This window comes from Onychomys torridus, chromosome 9 (assembly GCF_903995425.1).
Source record: "Onychomys torridus chromosome 9, mOncTor1.1, whole genome shotgun sequence".
NCBI lineage: Eukaryota > Metazoa > Chordata > Mammalia > Rodentia > Cricetidae > Onychomys > Onychomys torridus.
In genome coordinates, this window is record NC_050451.1 from 850,827 (window position 1) to 867,299 (window position 16,473).

At 46.7% G+C, this 16,473-nt stretch overlaps 1 protein-coding gene across 1 annotated transcript in view; it reads left to right on the forward strand.

The window, feature by feature from the left end:
* The window catches only part of Arhgef3 (Rho guanine nucleotide exchange factor 3), a 275,499-nt gene that overhangs the window by 129,753 nt on the left and 129,273 nt on the right, over positions 1 to 16,473 (forward strand). The window contains exon 4 of the mRNA XM_036199436.1: positions 9,365 to 9,427. Coding sequence (XP_036055329.1) covers positions 9,365 to 9,427 — 63 coding nt within the window. The remainder of the gene's footprint in view (positions 1 to 9,364; positions 9,428 to 16,473) is intronic.

Sequence of the window (16,473 nt, forward strand, 5' to 3'; positions counted from 1 at the left end):
ATCATGTTTGGAGAGCTGAATTATGTAGTTGGGTTGTCTGCCATTGGCAACATGAGCTTGTCTAGAAATTAAACAACTATTTAGACATTCCTAGACCCCCCCCATCCTCTGTGTGTATGTGTCTGTCTGTCTGAATTAATATTTATTAATAAAATTTCAAATGACTCTATCAGTGAAGAATTAGAAGTTTTGTATTTTATGTATTGGGTGTGCTTGCCCAGTGCACCATGGAACATGTGTGGAGGTCAGGACAACTTGTGAGAGTCATTTCTCTCCTTCCACCATGTGGGTCCCTGGGATGGAAGTCAGGTCCTTAGGCTGTATGGAAAGTGAGCCATCTTACTGGCTTTGTAGTGAGTAATTTTAAAAGTGAAGGGAGGCTGAGAGTGTAGTGTAGTATGGAGTGCTTGCCTGGTACACAATAGCTTCAAGTGTTAATATTGCTGAGGAGAAAAGCCGAATGACAAGTAGCCTGGTGCCAGTGGTAACAGTGTGATGAATTAAGGGTTGTGGCTAATCTAATTGTTAATCTAATCCCCGGCACCTGTGAGCCAGTGGGAACAAACTAATCACCATAATTTAGAAGGCCTGGGAAGAACTCCTGGCTAACTCAATTTGGTGCTTCTTGTCACAGCTCATTGTTGAAAATTTTGGTGGACACAAACCCTTCCTCCCCCCTGATACCCGTACCTGGACGGAGACAGATCTGTGACAAGATTTCCGTGCTTTCTGGAGTTTTCAACAGTTTTGATATTTTCTCCTGGAGTTTTAGTCTGATATCTTCACTCGCTAGTCCGGCTGCCAGTGCCCTTAATCCTGATAATAGATAACATCTGTCAGTTCTAGCAAATTCTCACTGCTGTTGCGGATGAGAGACAGGCACAGAAAGGTGACGTAAGCGATCCCTAAGGCTCCATGCAGGTATATGGCAAAATAAGATGCAAATCCCTCATTTCTGCCTGTATGGCCTGCCAGCCACCTCCAAGTGTTGTCAATGCTGCCTGGGCACAGTCACATGCTGTGTTAGTTAGAATGTATGGACCAGTAGGGCGCAGTCACATGCTGTGTTAGTTAGAATGTATGGACCAGTGGGGCGCAGTCACATGCTGCGTTAGTTAGAATGGATGGACCAGTAGGGTGCAGTCACATGCTGCGTTAGTTAGAATGGATGGACCAGTAGTAGGGCGCAGTCACATGCTGCGTTAGTTAAAATGGATGGACCAGTAGTAGGGCGCAGTCACATGCTGCGTTAGTTAGAATGGATGGACCAGTAGTAGGGCGCAGTCACATGCTGCGTTAGTTAGAATGTATGGACCAGTGGGGCGCAGTCGCATGTTGCGTTAGTTAGAATGGATGGACTGGTAGGGCGCAGTCACATGCTGCCTTAGAATGTATGGACCAGTAGGCGCAGTCACATGTTGCGTTAGTTAGAATGGATGGACTGGTAGGGCGCAGTCACATGCTGCCTTAGAATGTATGGACCAGTAGTAGGGTGCAGTCACATGCTGCGTTAGTTAGAATGTATGGACCAGTAGGGCGCAGTCACATGCTGTGTTAGTTAGACTGTATGGACCAGTAGGGCGCAATCACATGCTGTGTTAGTTAGAATGTATGGACCAGTAGGGCGCAGTCACATGCTGCGTTAGTTAGAATGTATGGACCAGTAGGGCGCAGTCGCATGCTGCGTTAGTTAGAATGGATGGACCAGTAGTAGGGCGCAGTCACATGCTGCGTTAGTTAGAATGGATGGACCGGTAGCTCAGAGGGCACCTGAGTTCCAGGTTCTCTACCAAGTGAGCATCAGATGAGAGTCGAGGAAAAAAATGATCTGGACTCTAGGATGCTAGAAAGGGGAGGGTGCCTGAAAATTGGGGAGGAGGGGAAAATAGCCCCGTGTTAAATGGAATCGGGTCTCCCCTCGGTCTCCTTACCTGTGGATCAAAACAAAACGAGGGGTGTTTTTATGCTCAAACACAAGTTGATGAAGTCAAGCCCCAGCTGAGGACAAGCACACAGAATCCTTTTGCCCAGATGAAAGAGACACCATCAAAGACTCTCAAACCACCAAAGCTGTTTGCCAGTGAGAGGATAAATGAAAAAAGCTGGTTCAAATTGAGTAATTATAAACGACTAATCAGGAACCATTTGCTGTCAAGTCCGGAGCTGCGCCCTCTCCATCAGCAGGTTTTTGCTGTTCTGGTCATTTAATAACAAAAAGTCTGTGATTAAATAACAGGGCTGTTCTGATGCTAATCAATTTAATCTCAGCCATTTAAGGTGAAGTCAGACTCACTGTTTGCTCTGGGCTCTGAGAAAGGAGTGGGAAGGGCCCAGTGTCAACACCAAGTAAAGGTATCCAAGGGGTCTTGTGATCAACTCCGGGGGTCTGGGTAGTTAGAGTTAGATTGCAGCCTAGGACTTGGTATCTGCCATACCACAGGTCTCCCCATCTCTCACACCTACCCTGAGTGCCTCTCGGAGTCAAATGGTCGCAAGGCAATGATCCCAGCTGTGTCAGGGGTTTTATATATATAAAATGGACCAGTATATATAAATATATATATTACATTCACACAACTATTTGAGATAGAGACTTTCTACTCTTGGCTGCTTGGTAGAGCAAGCTAGCCTTGAGCTTGCTGTGTGCTGCATAGACCAGGCTGGGCTTGAACTTGCTGTGTGCTGTGTAGACCAGGCTGGCCTTGAACTTGCTGTGTGCTGTGTAGACTAGGCTGGCCTTGAACATGGTATGTGCTGTGTAGACCAGGCTGGCCTTGAACTTGCTGTGTGCTGTGTAAACCAGGCTGGCCTTGAACTTGCTGTGTGCTGTGTAAACCAGGCTGGCCTTGAACATGGTATGTGCTGTGTAGACCAGGCTGGCCTTGAACTTGCTGTATGCTGTGTAGACCAGGCTGGCCTTGAACTTGCTGTGTGCTGTGTAGACCAGGCTGGCCTTGAACTTGCTGTGTGCTGTGTAGACTAGGCTGGCCTTGGACATGGTATGTGCTGTGTAGACCAGGCTGGCCTTTGAACTTGCTGTGTGCTGTGTAGACTAGGCTGGCCTTGAACTTGCTGTGTGCTGTGTAAACCAGGCTGGCCTTGTGCTTGTTCTATATCCTTCTGCCTTTCCCTTCTAAGTGCTAAGGTTACAGGCATGAATACCCATGCCTGACTTGTTTTAAGTAAGTATGTAAATGCATTTTTAAGCCATTTTCAGATATTAACCTAAAGGAAAACACATCGTAGCAGACAGGACAAAGAAGAAATGAGCATTGTATGATAGAAGGACAAGTGGTTGGTCCTAAAGAAAATCCACCTCCTGTTGTGCATGCAGTAAAGCCCTGGCGCCTGCATCCCACTCTTTGAAGTGAATACCACAGTGTTGACTTACAGTGAGGGAAGAAAGAGCTAATGGGACACGCCATTGGTTCCTAGTTCTGTTGTGTTTCCCTTCTCTGCTGTGTTGGAGATACCTATTTACTCTCCTGGGCAGCTTAGGCTCACACCCTCACAGTGGTTCAAGATTTGAGACAAGGGAGGATAATGTATTCAGGCTTGAACCAGTATGGGCTGCTCTTCTGAGAATCCACCAGTTGACAGTTGGACCAGTGCTTATTCATAAACAGCCTTCCACAGAACAACAGAAAAACAGATTGCTCATGGACCATTTACCAAAGGAATTTAGATGTCTGCGTTGGGCTGTCTGAAGGTGGTCAAGCCTAAAAGGAGCTAACTCTCCCTGTAGCAGCCTTAGGGACAGTAATTATAAAACAGGTCCAGGAGAAGAAGGGCAAAGGTGATGGCAGAAGCTATGAGATGATGTGAGAGTCCCCAAGACAGGTTGCCAGGTCCATCCAGGTTTGCTCACCTTGCCATGACACCTTACAGCTAACTGTGCGAAAAGTTCTGCTCCATGGCATGTTCACACAGGCAGGGGCCATTTTGCTGTTTGAAGAAGAAGGTTTTGCATCACTCAAAGGCTTCGAGAGACTATCTATAATCTGTAGACTATAGCCACTAAGAAAGCAGATACTCCCCGGCCCACTGTCCCCACGGTTTCTTCTGTCACTGCTTTCACTTTCCACGCCCAGTTGGGAACACCAGTGTGCCCTTTATGGTCACTTATGGTTGCACTCAGCTGCTTTCCTTCTCCTCTAAACCATGGGTAGGACTTGGAGGAACAGCGATCACGTCTTCCTTTTGCTCAGGGACCAGGCATGGGCAAGCATCATGGCTGAGATGTGACTTTCTCGGAGCACATTAGAGTCTCCTTCCTGAAGGAGGCCTGGAGCTAAACAATGCCCTCCTTGGACCAAGGTCTGTACCACTGTGACTTGTATGCTTTAAGGAAAAGCCATGCCCCCACTGGTAAGGAAAATGCTCTCTTTTACCTGAACAGTAAGAAGCTTGAGGTTGAAGGATCTCAGCCTTCAGTAGCCGTGGTGTTGGGGTTTTGATTTGATTGGGGCCAGGTGATAGCGGGGGTGGGGGGTGTTACCTCAAGAACACAGGCCTTCTTCAGTCATTCCTTTGCTCTGTCCCCCGAGTCACCATTCAGAAATTATTCAGCGATCTGCTCAGCACAGGGAGCAACACAGAGAAATTATGTGCTGAAATTGGAGATAGACTCCCGCAGTTACTGGGCCTTCCCGTGCGGCTTTCTTGGAGTTGAAAGGGAAGTGGATAATAATGCCTTTGCTTCAGTACACTTGCCAGAAGTAGTAGGGTGGGAACTTGGCTCCTCAAACTGGCTGGAAATCCATCAGAACTAGTGTGTAAGTATCGGCACACACAACAACCTTCCTGTCCAGCTAACTTGTCTGTGGCTTAGGGTCTACAGAAGTAAAGTGGCTGTGACCCCAAAGCAGGCAATGGCAGGGGTGATAGTGCTTGAAACCTGAAAGTACCACAAAAAAGAGCTTCGTAGGGACAGTGTCTCGGGGTCTCCAAGTAGTCACCAAGGTGTCTCCACAGTCCTCACCTGGTGCATGCTGTGCATTTCCTTTACAGGTCACATGTGCCATCCCAAATTTGGGTGCTGGACAGCATGAGAGATGGGAACTGTTAGCATGGAGTCACGCAGGCCTGGGTTGGCTCCATGGCCTGCCACTTTGCTGGCTCTAAAACCCTAGGCAGCTCAGTGGCCTCTCAGCTTCTATCACCATCTTGCAGAATGGAGAACTTGCTAGTTCCCACCTGCCTCATCGTGTGGTTGTCAGGCTCAAATGAGCTCCTACAGTTAAGTCTGTCTGCAAAAGGCATGTGGTCTCTCCTCCCACCTGGGTTTCTCTGGATCTGGAGGCTGATGAAGAGCACAAGCCCCTCAAAAGGTGCAAGGCTACAGAAATAACCAGCCAGTACTACAACAGGTTCTATGCCAGCACGGGGACCTGTGTCCCATCCTTAGGACCCACGTAAAATCTAGGTGCAGCCGCACATGCCTGTAATCCCAGCTCTGGGTTGTGGAGACGGGATTCCTAGGGCTTGCTGGATTGAGAGTCTAGCCAATCAGTAAGCTCCAGGTTCATGAGAGTGCCTGTCTCAACAAACAAACAGAAGGGGTGCAGAGAAGTTCAGTTGTTATGGTCATACACTGCTCTTGCAGAGGACCCACATTCAGCCACCCAGGCCCATGCTGGGTGTCTCACAACCTCCTAGAACCCCAGCTCCAGGGAGGTGCAATGTCTCTGGCCTCTGTAGCAGCTGCACTCACACACATATACCCCCAAATAACTAAAAATATTAAAAATTTAATGTTGAAAGTGATTGAAGAAGAGAGCCAACACTGGCCTCTACCCTCATGTGCACATAGGCGCATGCACACAAAGTCAAACACTAGAGAGCAGAAAAATGACCCAGTAGCTGACCTCTGCCTCACCGGACTCCCGGTAGAGACCCCAGTGTGAATACTTTATCTTCTTTTTACTCCCACCTGAGAGTCACGGAGCGTGCCTTGCCCGTGCTGGTTGCCAGGAGCCAACAGCTCATGGGACAGAAGTGCTCAGTGAACATAAAGTGATTGGGCAATGACTGAACGATGCTTTGTGAAGTTTTTGCTTCTGACTTAGAGTTCAAGCTGCTGACTTCTTGGCGGGGTGTGGTGATACTTGCAATCACGACATGTAGGCAAATAGCCTAGTGTACATAGGGAATCCCCGGCCAGCCAGGGTCACCTAGTGAGACTCTATCAAAAACATATAAAAACAAAAAAATCCTTCTGATTTGTTTGTTGCCAGCAGTGACTAGTCATCATTCTCTGTAATGAGGATTGGCAAGAAAACCTTTCCTCAAAATCCATGCAGCTTTTATCTTGTAATATGTGTGTGTTTACTTTTTTCGAGACAGGGTTTCTCTGTGTAGCTTTGCACCTTTCCTGGAACTCACTTGGTAGTCCAGGCTGGTCTCAAACTCACAGAGATCCACCTGCTTCTGCCTCCCAAGTGCTGGGATTAAAGGCGTGCACCACCACCGCCCGGCGGGTTTCCTTTTTTTTTAAACTAAAAATTATTTTATGTCTGTAGATGTTTTGCCTGCACGTATGTCTGTATAGCACATGCACTGTTGTAGAGGGGCTGGTAAGGAGCAAAGCTCTCATCTGCTGACCTCACCAGCAGCCTCTAGAGAGAACTGCGCACTCTGCCTAACAAAATACTTGAGCCCTACAAATACGATTTCCAACATCACAAAGTATGTGACCTGACAATACCAGGTAATGTCATACCGCTGTGTTGCTTTTACCCTGGGCTTGTACAGGGCTGCCACTTGTTCCGGATACCACACACCTCACCTGTGGTGCCCACAGTGGGCGAGCCTGGTGAGGGGTGTTTCGGCTTTATAGGTAATATCTGGAACTTGAGTTTCCTCCTGCCCCACCCCCACCCCATCCAGATCCCGGGTGTGGTACTCCGCACCTCAAGGCAGGGAAAGCTAAACTCGGGCAGGGCCTGGGATTCTCTAAGCAGCAGGGCGCCTCCCTGCAGCTGTTGCTCACATGCTCACTTAGCGCACGTTGCTGGTTGATACACATCTGCCTGCTTGCCCCACTGTGCATTCTTTAGGACAGTATTCCAGGCACAAGACTCCACCAAACATTCCCAGCAGTGGGTAAGATGTGAACTCCTGCCGCACATGCTGTAAACTGTGTGTGAAGGGTTTTGCCTTTGGAAGCAGAATCCTGAATTCTGAGTACCATGCCATAGGGTGTAACTCCCAGCACATTGCTGATCTGTGCCAACCTCAGTGTGAAATGGGAACTATTGCTTGCCATACCTGTCTCAAAAAGTTACCACATTGGCTGGATGCAGTGGCACATGCCTATAGCCCCAGCTGGTTGGGAGGCTGAGGTGGGAGGATTGGTCCTCTGGCCTAGTAGAGTTGTAGGGCCTCTAAGCTTTCCCACTGAAGTGTTCACACTGCCACAGAATCACTGAGAAATGACCAGAGATGCTGATGCCCAGAGCTAAGTAGTTGACTTTATAAAAAGAAACCCCTGTCTACGCCCCATCTTCACCTGATGCTTTTGTTCATTCTATTATAAAATGCCTCCTCCCATGAGAAGACCTCCATCATCATACCTCCAAAATCTTCCAGCCTACTTTTAGAGCACCAGCTGTACGTGCCAGTATTCTACTTGGCATTGATGTAGGGGCTTGGAGTATAGCTCAATAGTAAAGCACTCACCTAACATGCATAAGGCCCTGGGTTTGATAGCCAGTGCCACAGGAAAACCAAAGATATATTTATTTTCCATTCTTTGGGACTGATGTCACCACCACCCTGCCATCCCAACCTTGGAATTAAGAAAGAGTGATTCAGAGAAATAAAATGACTTTCCTAACGTATGGATCTAGGGTGTGCAGATCACATCTGCTGTGTCTCTCTTGCATGGATGTGCATCCTTTAACCATGGGAGTTGCCTACCTATGCCTTCCTGGAGGCAAACACAGAGCTTGCCACATAGTAGACACCTGCTCAGCAAGCCTTTGTTCAAGTGATCATGTGTGGAGACCCACAGAGGTTTCCTAATGAGAACTTACTCAGGGTCCAAGAATCTGAGCTTGCTTTACCCAGCAGAGCTGCATAAGGGGATGATTTGACCACGGGCATGGTTACCAGGTCTTTGGAAGGGTCTACACTTGGCTGTGCCGTGTGCTTTCATCTAGCAAGGGGGAGGTCTTTTACCCCGCCCCTTGGCACTGTTATAAAATGTCCCTTTGAATAAACAAAAAAGGCCGTTGGGTATTGACCCAGGTCTTCCCGAAGCTATCCTGTGTTTCTGTCTTTCTTCTCATCAATTAGGTCTTTTTCTACCTAATATTTTCTTATCCCTCTCTCCTCCTTAAAAGAACCCTTGAGAAGATGGGAGCTGGCCTCCCACAACCATAGGCAGTTCTGGTCACTGTCCAATCCCTGCCTTGTTCAAATAAGGATTTAGAAGAGGAGGTGGGCTTCTTTGGGTGTTACAGACTCCAACCATCTCCAGACAGCCCTGTGATGTCACACAGGGCTAGTCTTCTGGCAGTGTTCTCCTCAGCAGCATTGGGACAGGTTTGAGGACCCAAGAAATACTTGGCTCAGGCAGGCCTGAGGATGCAGAAGATAACTGAACATCTCTTGGATGTGCTTTCTTGTAGTCTATAGAGAAATGTCTTTTCTGCTTTATAAAGGGGAAAATATATTTCTGCATCTAATTTAGTGATGTGGCCATAATTATATACATTCATCTGAAATGTCTGAAGTAGAATGATTATTCTGATTCTGAAATATGAGGTGGGGGGAAGTGTACGTGCATGCGTGCATGCGTGCGTGTTTGTGTTTGTGTTTCTGGGGATTGAATTCAAGGCCTTCTGTGATCTAGGCAAGTGTCTACTACCCAGCTACCCTGTCTATTGCCATCCCTAAGCCTCAGTTTTTATGGCTATCAGTGGGAAGGTTAGAGACAGTGTTTATTTCCAGAATGTGGCCTTGTGATTACATCATGACCCAGTACAAGGTTTAGAACGGATATTTCCAAGGAAATTAGATTTTCTTTCCATTCCAATCTGTGCTTCCAAGTCAGTTAGAATTAGACCTTTGTATCTAAATTTCTAAACGTTATATGGAACCGTTTAGGGAAAAAAAAAATACAGCGAGAGACAGGAAGAGTGTGTGTGTGGTGGATTGAATGATAATAAGAAAGCAAACCAGCCACCTCACCTCAGAGCTTAATAATTCCCTGTGGTTCTTGGACCTTGCATCCTTGGCTGAAACTTTTTGGTGACATGGTGGAAGTGATAAGGGTTGCATACATTATTTGATTACTTGTTTCCTTCCCTGTTGAAAGCCACAGTTCCATTTAAAACCTGCTTTTCCATCTGTCTTGCAGCGGAAGCGGAAGCAGAGTGCCCAGGATGAAGATGCCATCAGCCTGTGCAGTCTTGACATAAGTGTAAGTTCAGTCCTTTCTGCTTCCCACTCCGCCTCTGCACAACATGGCAGCATCACTCTTAGTACGAATGTTATTTGTTACCACACTGTGTACTTAAAGTGGGCTTCCATCATCCAACTGTGGAGTTGTGACCTACAGGATTTTCTCTTTTGTATCTCTTTACTGGAGACAGTTGTGTAGCCAACTTGAACTTTAAGCCAACTTATTTATTGTCCATGTATTTTTTCAAATCATAAAATGAATTATAAATTTAGGCATCTGGATAGGATCTGGATTAATCCCACAGTGCAGTTTGAGAGGCTGGTTCAAGAAGATAGGGTGGATGTTTTTCCCTTGGGAGGTGGGCGGAGTCAGTGGCTTGGTTGAAACCCCAGCCCCGGGATGGCACAAAGGCTAGACGAAGATTCTCATAGCAAAGGTAGACTGAGCAGCTCTGGGTCCAACAGATCTTAGTCAAGATTCTGTACTTAGCATTCACGTGGAGTGATTCCTCGTCTGGAAAATAAGGCTGAAAAGACTCTATGTGACTTTGTGAGTCAAACAAAACAACGAAGATGAGAAAACCAGGCATAACAGCTGGTACCTAGTTGGTGCCCAGTAAACATCAGCTGCATTGTGTTTCCGTGCAAAGCACAAGCTTGCAAAAGAGGCTCAGTGACGTGGTGGCCAAATGCTTGTGACGGCAGAGGTCGGAAGCCTCCTTTGGATTTATTTCCAAGATGTTTCATTTTGATGACGTCCTGTGCATGGACTCTGGTCCTGTGACTAATGCAGTTGAAAAGCCTCCTTGAGTGGGTGCTACACTCACTATCCAGGCTGGGAGCTAGAGTGGGCACTGAGGCCTCGCAGGTTCCTCCTGTCTATTCATGCAGTGTAGATCCATGTAACAGACCATGAAAGCATCCTATGATGTAAGAAGGCTCCGGTATTTAGCAATGGAACCTTGGACTAGCCATTTCCACTATCTGTGCCTCAGCTTCTCCATTTGGTTGGACGATGGGTCTTCTAAAACCATTATGCAAATGGGAACCTGTCTGAATATAAATTATTAGGTTCTCATTTAATGCCATTTATTTGCCAATATGAACAATGCTCTTTTAGCTATTTTTAATTATTGCCAAATTTCCTGATGTAATGGCCTTGGTGGAATGATCTTGAGCTGACTGCTAATGATGTCTTTATTTCACCAAATGGTGTTTATCTGGCCTAGTCTTTTAGGCTGTTAGATTGATGGAGTTGGGCTAATTTACCAGGTTGCCATGGTAACAAGACAGACCAATGTTCTTCTGGGGTTTTCTTTATTCATTGGATATTGTCTTGTTGACAGGGGATGCTATGCAACTTCTCCCACCAGCAATAAGATCTTTTGCGTGTTTAGGTATTTTTAGTTTTGTTGAACTTTATTTTTAGAATCTAAAGACTGTCAGGATCTACAGAGTCCTTAGCCATCATGCATCTCAATGTCCTTGAATGCAGATGAAGTACTAGCCACCTGGGAGCAGTGGGTAAGACTTTTGTTCAGGCATTTCTAAGATCCTGCATCAGCACACAATTTTCTCAGCTGCAAGCTGGTGTTTATTTTTCAGGAATGCATGTCTCTAAATGCTTTTTTTTTTTTTTTTTAAATCAGAACTGCTGACCCCTGATCAGAAAGGATTACTGGCAATTTTAAGTTTGATTTGGTTTTGCCTTCCTTCTTATTCAGGTCACCTAGTTTTCAGATAAATCATTATCTAGAAATTATTCATTTTTCCCCTGTGCAAATTCAGATGTTTCCTCTTATCTTGACCAACTCATGTATCATGCTTTGTCACAGTAATGAGATTTTATAGAAGAAAAATCTACCCCATTTCACTCATGGGGCTATCTTAGGGGTTCAGCCATGGCCAGGCTTATTTCTGATTTACTTGGCTTTTTGTCCGAGTCTTGGCAAACAGATCTCCAGAATGTAGGCTTGGGTTCCTCCGTTTGTTGCCACGTGTAATAATTGTACACATAGAGACCTGGCAGCTGCTGTAGGGCATGAGGCTGCTGTGTTGCAAGCTCCGTGACTCTCAGAGTCACACAGAGGTGACAGGAAGTGTGGCAGAACAGAACCAAGCGTTTCCAGGAAGGAGTTTCTCACTTTGAACCTGGCGCCCCATGTGCACTCAGAGGAGACGAGCTATGTTGTTGTTTATTTTTGCTCTTTTGGAGGGCCTGCCATCCAGCTTCCAAATAAATCACACACAGAGGCTTATTCTTTGTTATAAATGCCCAGCCTTAGTTTGGCTTGTTTCTTGCCAGCTTTTCTTAACTAATTATCCCATTTACCTTTTGCCTCTGGGCTTTTCCTGTTCTCTTACTTCTATAAATCTTACTCTTACTCTGTGGCTTGCTGTGTGGCTGGCCCCTGATGTCCCCCTCCTTCTCTGGCTCCTAGATCTCCTCTTCCCAGATTTCTCCTTCTATATATACTCTCTGGCTGCCAGCTCAACCTATCCTTTCTCCTGCCTTGCCATTGTCCTTCGGCTCTTTATTAGACCATGAGGTGTTTTAGACAGGCACAGTAACACAGTGTCACAGAGTTAAACAAATGCAACATAAACAAAAGTAACACACTTTAAAATAATATTCTACAACAGAGCTAAACTGAATTAAGTGGTGGGTGGAGCGACCCATGAGAAGATGTTTCACCATGCAATAGTATCTAAAGCTCTGAGCCCAGTGAATTAATTATTCTGGTGAGGAAGTGGTCTTTATCAGTTGCCATTTAAAAGGACTTTGTTTTTGTGCTTCTGAGTGGTGATGTCCAGGAGAGTCCTTACAGCAGCGGCGCTGAAGAGGTGGACTTTCTGTTGTTGCTGTTTCATAATTCTGCCCAAAATGGCCATTAACCTGAAGACTCGGGCAATCCCCCTTCCTCTGTAGCAGGGTCTCAGGCAGTATCACAACTGGCTGAAGAGTTGTTTTTGACCCTATTGCTGTGTCTAAGTGGAAAGTATCGGGGGAGAAGGGCCAGTTTCAGTTAGTGGCTCACGGTGGAGGATGTGAGGGTTGAGGAAAGTAAAATAGGTACTTCTTGGTTTTAATTCCACTTCCTAAGTGGTAAGACAGCCATGAAGTGGATGTGTGCTTTGAACAAGAGTGCTAGATAAGAGAGTGGGCATTTTTAAGGGTCAGACAGGTTCCTGTTCAGTCTTAGCCTAATGCTGAGAACATTGTGGACTTTTAGTGCATACTCTAGAATTAGAGACAGAGAGCAATGGACAGACAGACAGACAGACAGACAGATAGACACACACACACACACACACACACACACACACACACACACAGAGGGTGGGGGAGCAAAGAGTACCCCTTTTAAAGAAACATATTTGTGCTGGGCGGTGGTGGTGCATGCCATTAATCCTAGCACTCGGGAGGCAGAGGCAGGCAGATCTCTGTGAGTTTGAGGCCAGCCTGGTCTCCAAAGCAAGTTCCAGAAAAGGTGCAAAGCTACACAGAGAAACCCTGTCTCAAAAAAAAAAAAAAAAAAAGTGTTTGTGATGTAAAAACCTAGGAATTGTTTGCACCAGTGAATTCACCCATCAATTAAGTAACAGTCAAGCTGAATGTGGTAGCTAGCACACATATGCAATCAATCTCAGCATTTAGGAGACAGAGGCAGAAGAATTGTGAGCTTGAGGCTAACCTGAATTTTACAGCAACCTCTTAAATCACATGTGATTCTTGGGCATTTTTGGACCCTGGCCAAGCCCTTTTGTTGAGCCCCCTTTTACAGGGGGTGCTAGAAGGTCTTGAAGCCCAGGGGAGGCTGGCCTGCCTCCAGAGAAGTGCTCTACAGTTGGCACTTGAATGCCTCCAGAGTTGGCAAAATAATTGATGTCTTACTTTCCTCCACCACTTGAATTGATCCAATGCCTGAGCCCCCAGCTTCCGGAGAGAATAGAACACAAACTATTTCAGAGACAAAAAAAAATAAAGCAGCATGTATTTTTGAGAACAATTTGCAGATGGAAAAGGCTCCTGGCAGCCGCCTCCCAGTCTCTTCTCACGTCAGAGGATATGAGTGGGCTGCTTGTGGGAAGATCGCATCTCCCACTGCAGTTTGCTGGTTTAAACCCTGACAGGCGAGAGACGCCTAAGGGGGGAGCTAAGTGGGTTCTTGATGTCTTTCGAAGGCTTTGGCAGGAGAGCCAGCTGTTTCCCCACACAACTCGGCTCTGCCTGAAACAAACGAGCCCTGGGCTGGACATAACAGCAGACCCCAGTGATAACGCGCCATCTGAAAAGGGGTTCACCAAGGACCCACCTCAGAGCAGCAGCCATGTTTTGACGTGCTGGCTTCCTGTCATTATACACATCCCTTTATCATGTCTGCATTGCAGAATATTTCAGACCTGAGGAACAGAATGAAGTGATAACTGTTTCAGACACACTAAGAGGCAATAGTGCAGCCGAGGAAATATTTCCGTGGCAGCGGAGCCTTGGCAAGCCTGGTGTGCCATCCAGTTTAATGTTTGTTGTCTTCCGTGTCCACAAACGTCTTACATCCACGCATTCCTAAACACTGTATGTATTGTAAGCCAGCCTTTTAAGTTTCTGTGAGCACATGCTTATTTAAAAATTCTATCTATTTATATGTATGTGTATGTGCCCACACAGGTGCTGTGGCGCCTGTGTGGAGGACAGAGGGCATCTTACAGGAGTTGGTCCTCTCCTTCCAACCTGTGAGTCCTAGGGATGGAATCCAGGTCATTAGGCTTGATAGCAAACGCCATCTTGCAGGCCCACAAGCGCATACAGTTTTAAAAGCTGGGATCACGGTACCTATCAATTTATTTTGGGACTTTTCCCTCACTGAGAGTACATCACTGCATCCCACAATATTCTTTAAAAAAAAACAAAAAAAAAACGTTTTAAACAACTACATCGTCAGATGAAGGCACCAAATTCGTTCAGCCCATTTCTTCTTAGGAATTTATGTAAGCACAGACTTTTCTCTGTTATAAATAACATTGATGAGCATCCAAGAGTATGCTTGTGTAATCCCTTTACTCAGCAGGATCAAGTCCAAGATCTGGAATTCCTGGCTCACTGGTTACAGCCCCGGAGCAGCCTTCTGTCCCTCCTGTCAGTGGGAGGTGGGAGCAGAGCTCAGAGATGCTGGGTAGCTTCTATAGAGCCTGGCAAGAAAGACTCATTCCCAGCTTGTCTGGCCCATCCCTCTCGATGAAGCATCACCATTCCCTCGCTAAGTCTGGGAGGGACTTGTAGACATTTGTCCCTCTCCTTCAGAGGGCCCTCATGGCTGTGACAGTGAGGCTGGCACTTCCTTTCAATACTCATGAGGCTTCTCTGTGGAAGGTGGTGTATAGGCCTGAGATTTGCGCCCCACCCCAGGGGTGAGAGGGCTGCAGATTAGCATTGGCATCCTTCCTGTATTTTCTTTGTCCATTTACAGGGACCAAGATAAGCCCTACTGAAGCTCCTGCAAGGAATGCTTGGGGAGTGTGTACCACACCTGAGGCTTCTGAGCTCCTTCAGTTGTGACAACACCTCTTCTGTCCCCTGTGAAGCCTTTAGACATATTCAGATCTTGCTCTTCCCCTCTCCTAATGAGAGGCGAGAAAACAGGTCAGCTGCAGCCTTTGTGCAGGGGAGTGACCTCCCTCCATAATGGAGACCATAATGTGTACACCTGGGGCCTCCTCCTGGCCTCCCTGTCTTCATATGCCACCAGGCCATTTATAATCCCCACCTCCAGGTCCCAGGCTCTGTGAGGACTCCCAAAGCAGGCACCATCTGAGCCCTGCCTTCCTGCCCTGCCTTAACCTGAACCACTGCCTCTCACCTGCTCCACATACAGGCTTTCCATGCTGGCTTTCTTTCAGTTTCTCAGAATTGTTCAGCTCCATCTTGTCATTGGGCCTTTGCGTGTGTTCCCCATGTGTGGAATACACACTGTTCTCCCAGCGCTTCTCAGGACTCTGACCCACGTGTCCTGCATATCCAGCTGCCGCCAGGACTTGCCAGGGTTTCTTGCATTTTTCCCTCTGGCCATTCTCAATTCCATTTCCCCATCCTCCCAACATCACAGGCATCCAGCTGTTACCACCCAGGGTTGTGATGCCTGCCTGCTTTTCAGACAGTCTCAGAGACTTTTACAGGGAAGTCTGTGTTCTGCCTTTGCCATGTGCTCAGCAACCTACACAGGCCTTAACCTGTAGTAGATGCTCAATAAACGTTGGCTAAAGATAGGATCAGCGTCTCTTCCATTGTATGGATGACTGGAAGGAAGGGAGAAAGAAATATTGGAAAGAGAGTGCATTTTAAAAGGAAAAGTAGGTGGAATTTAAAAATTCTAGGACAGAAGCTGCTATTAGTGTATCTATCCAGATATTTAAAGCTAGGAGATCTTTTGGACTCTGATCATTCAGCAGACTGTCCTGAATTTATTACAGCATGTGGTATAGTCAGGCTTTGTTTACAAGTTGACTGATAACCTACGAACTCTGTCACGGTAAACAGTATTTGTCACAGGTGCTCCATAAACATGTCTGGGATGAATGAATGAATGAGTGAATGAGTGAATGAGTGAATGAGGCTGGGTTCCTCAGAGGGTGTGTCGGAGTAGCTTCATTTTATTTCACAGGCATGAGTTTTCTAGTGTAAACATGAATGTCAGGGATGTGAGGACTTAATTGCTGACTCCTCATGGTAGACTGGGGTGATCGAGACCCGTTACACACACACACACACACACACACACACACACACACACACACACACACACACGGCAGGAGTCACCACTGCCGAGTGAGACCCGTTACACACACACAGCAGGAGTCACCACTGCCGAGTGAGACCCGTTAGACCCATGGCAGTAGTCACCACTAAGTGAGACCCGTTACACACACATGGCAAGAGTCACCACTGCCAAGTGAGACCCGTTACACACACACAGCAGGAGTCACCACTGCCGAGTGAGCACTTGCAGCCTGGTGGACATGAGGCTACCCACATGTCATCACTTCATCTACTTGTTACTCCATTAGGAT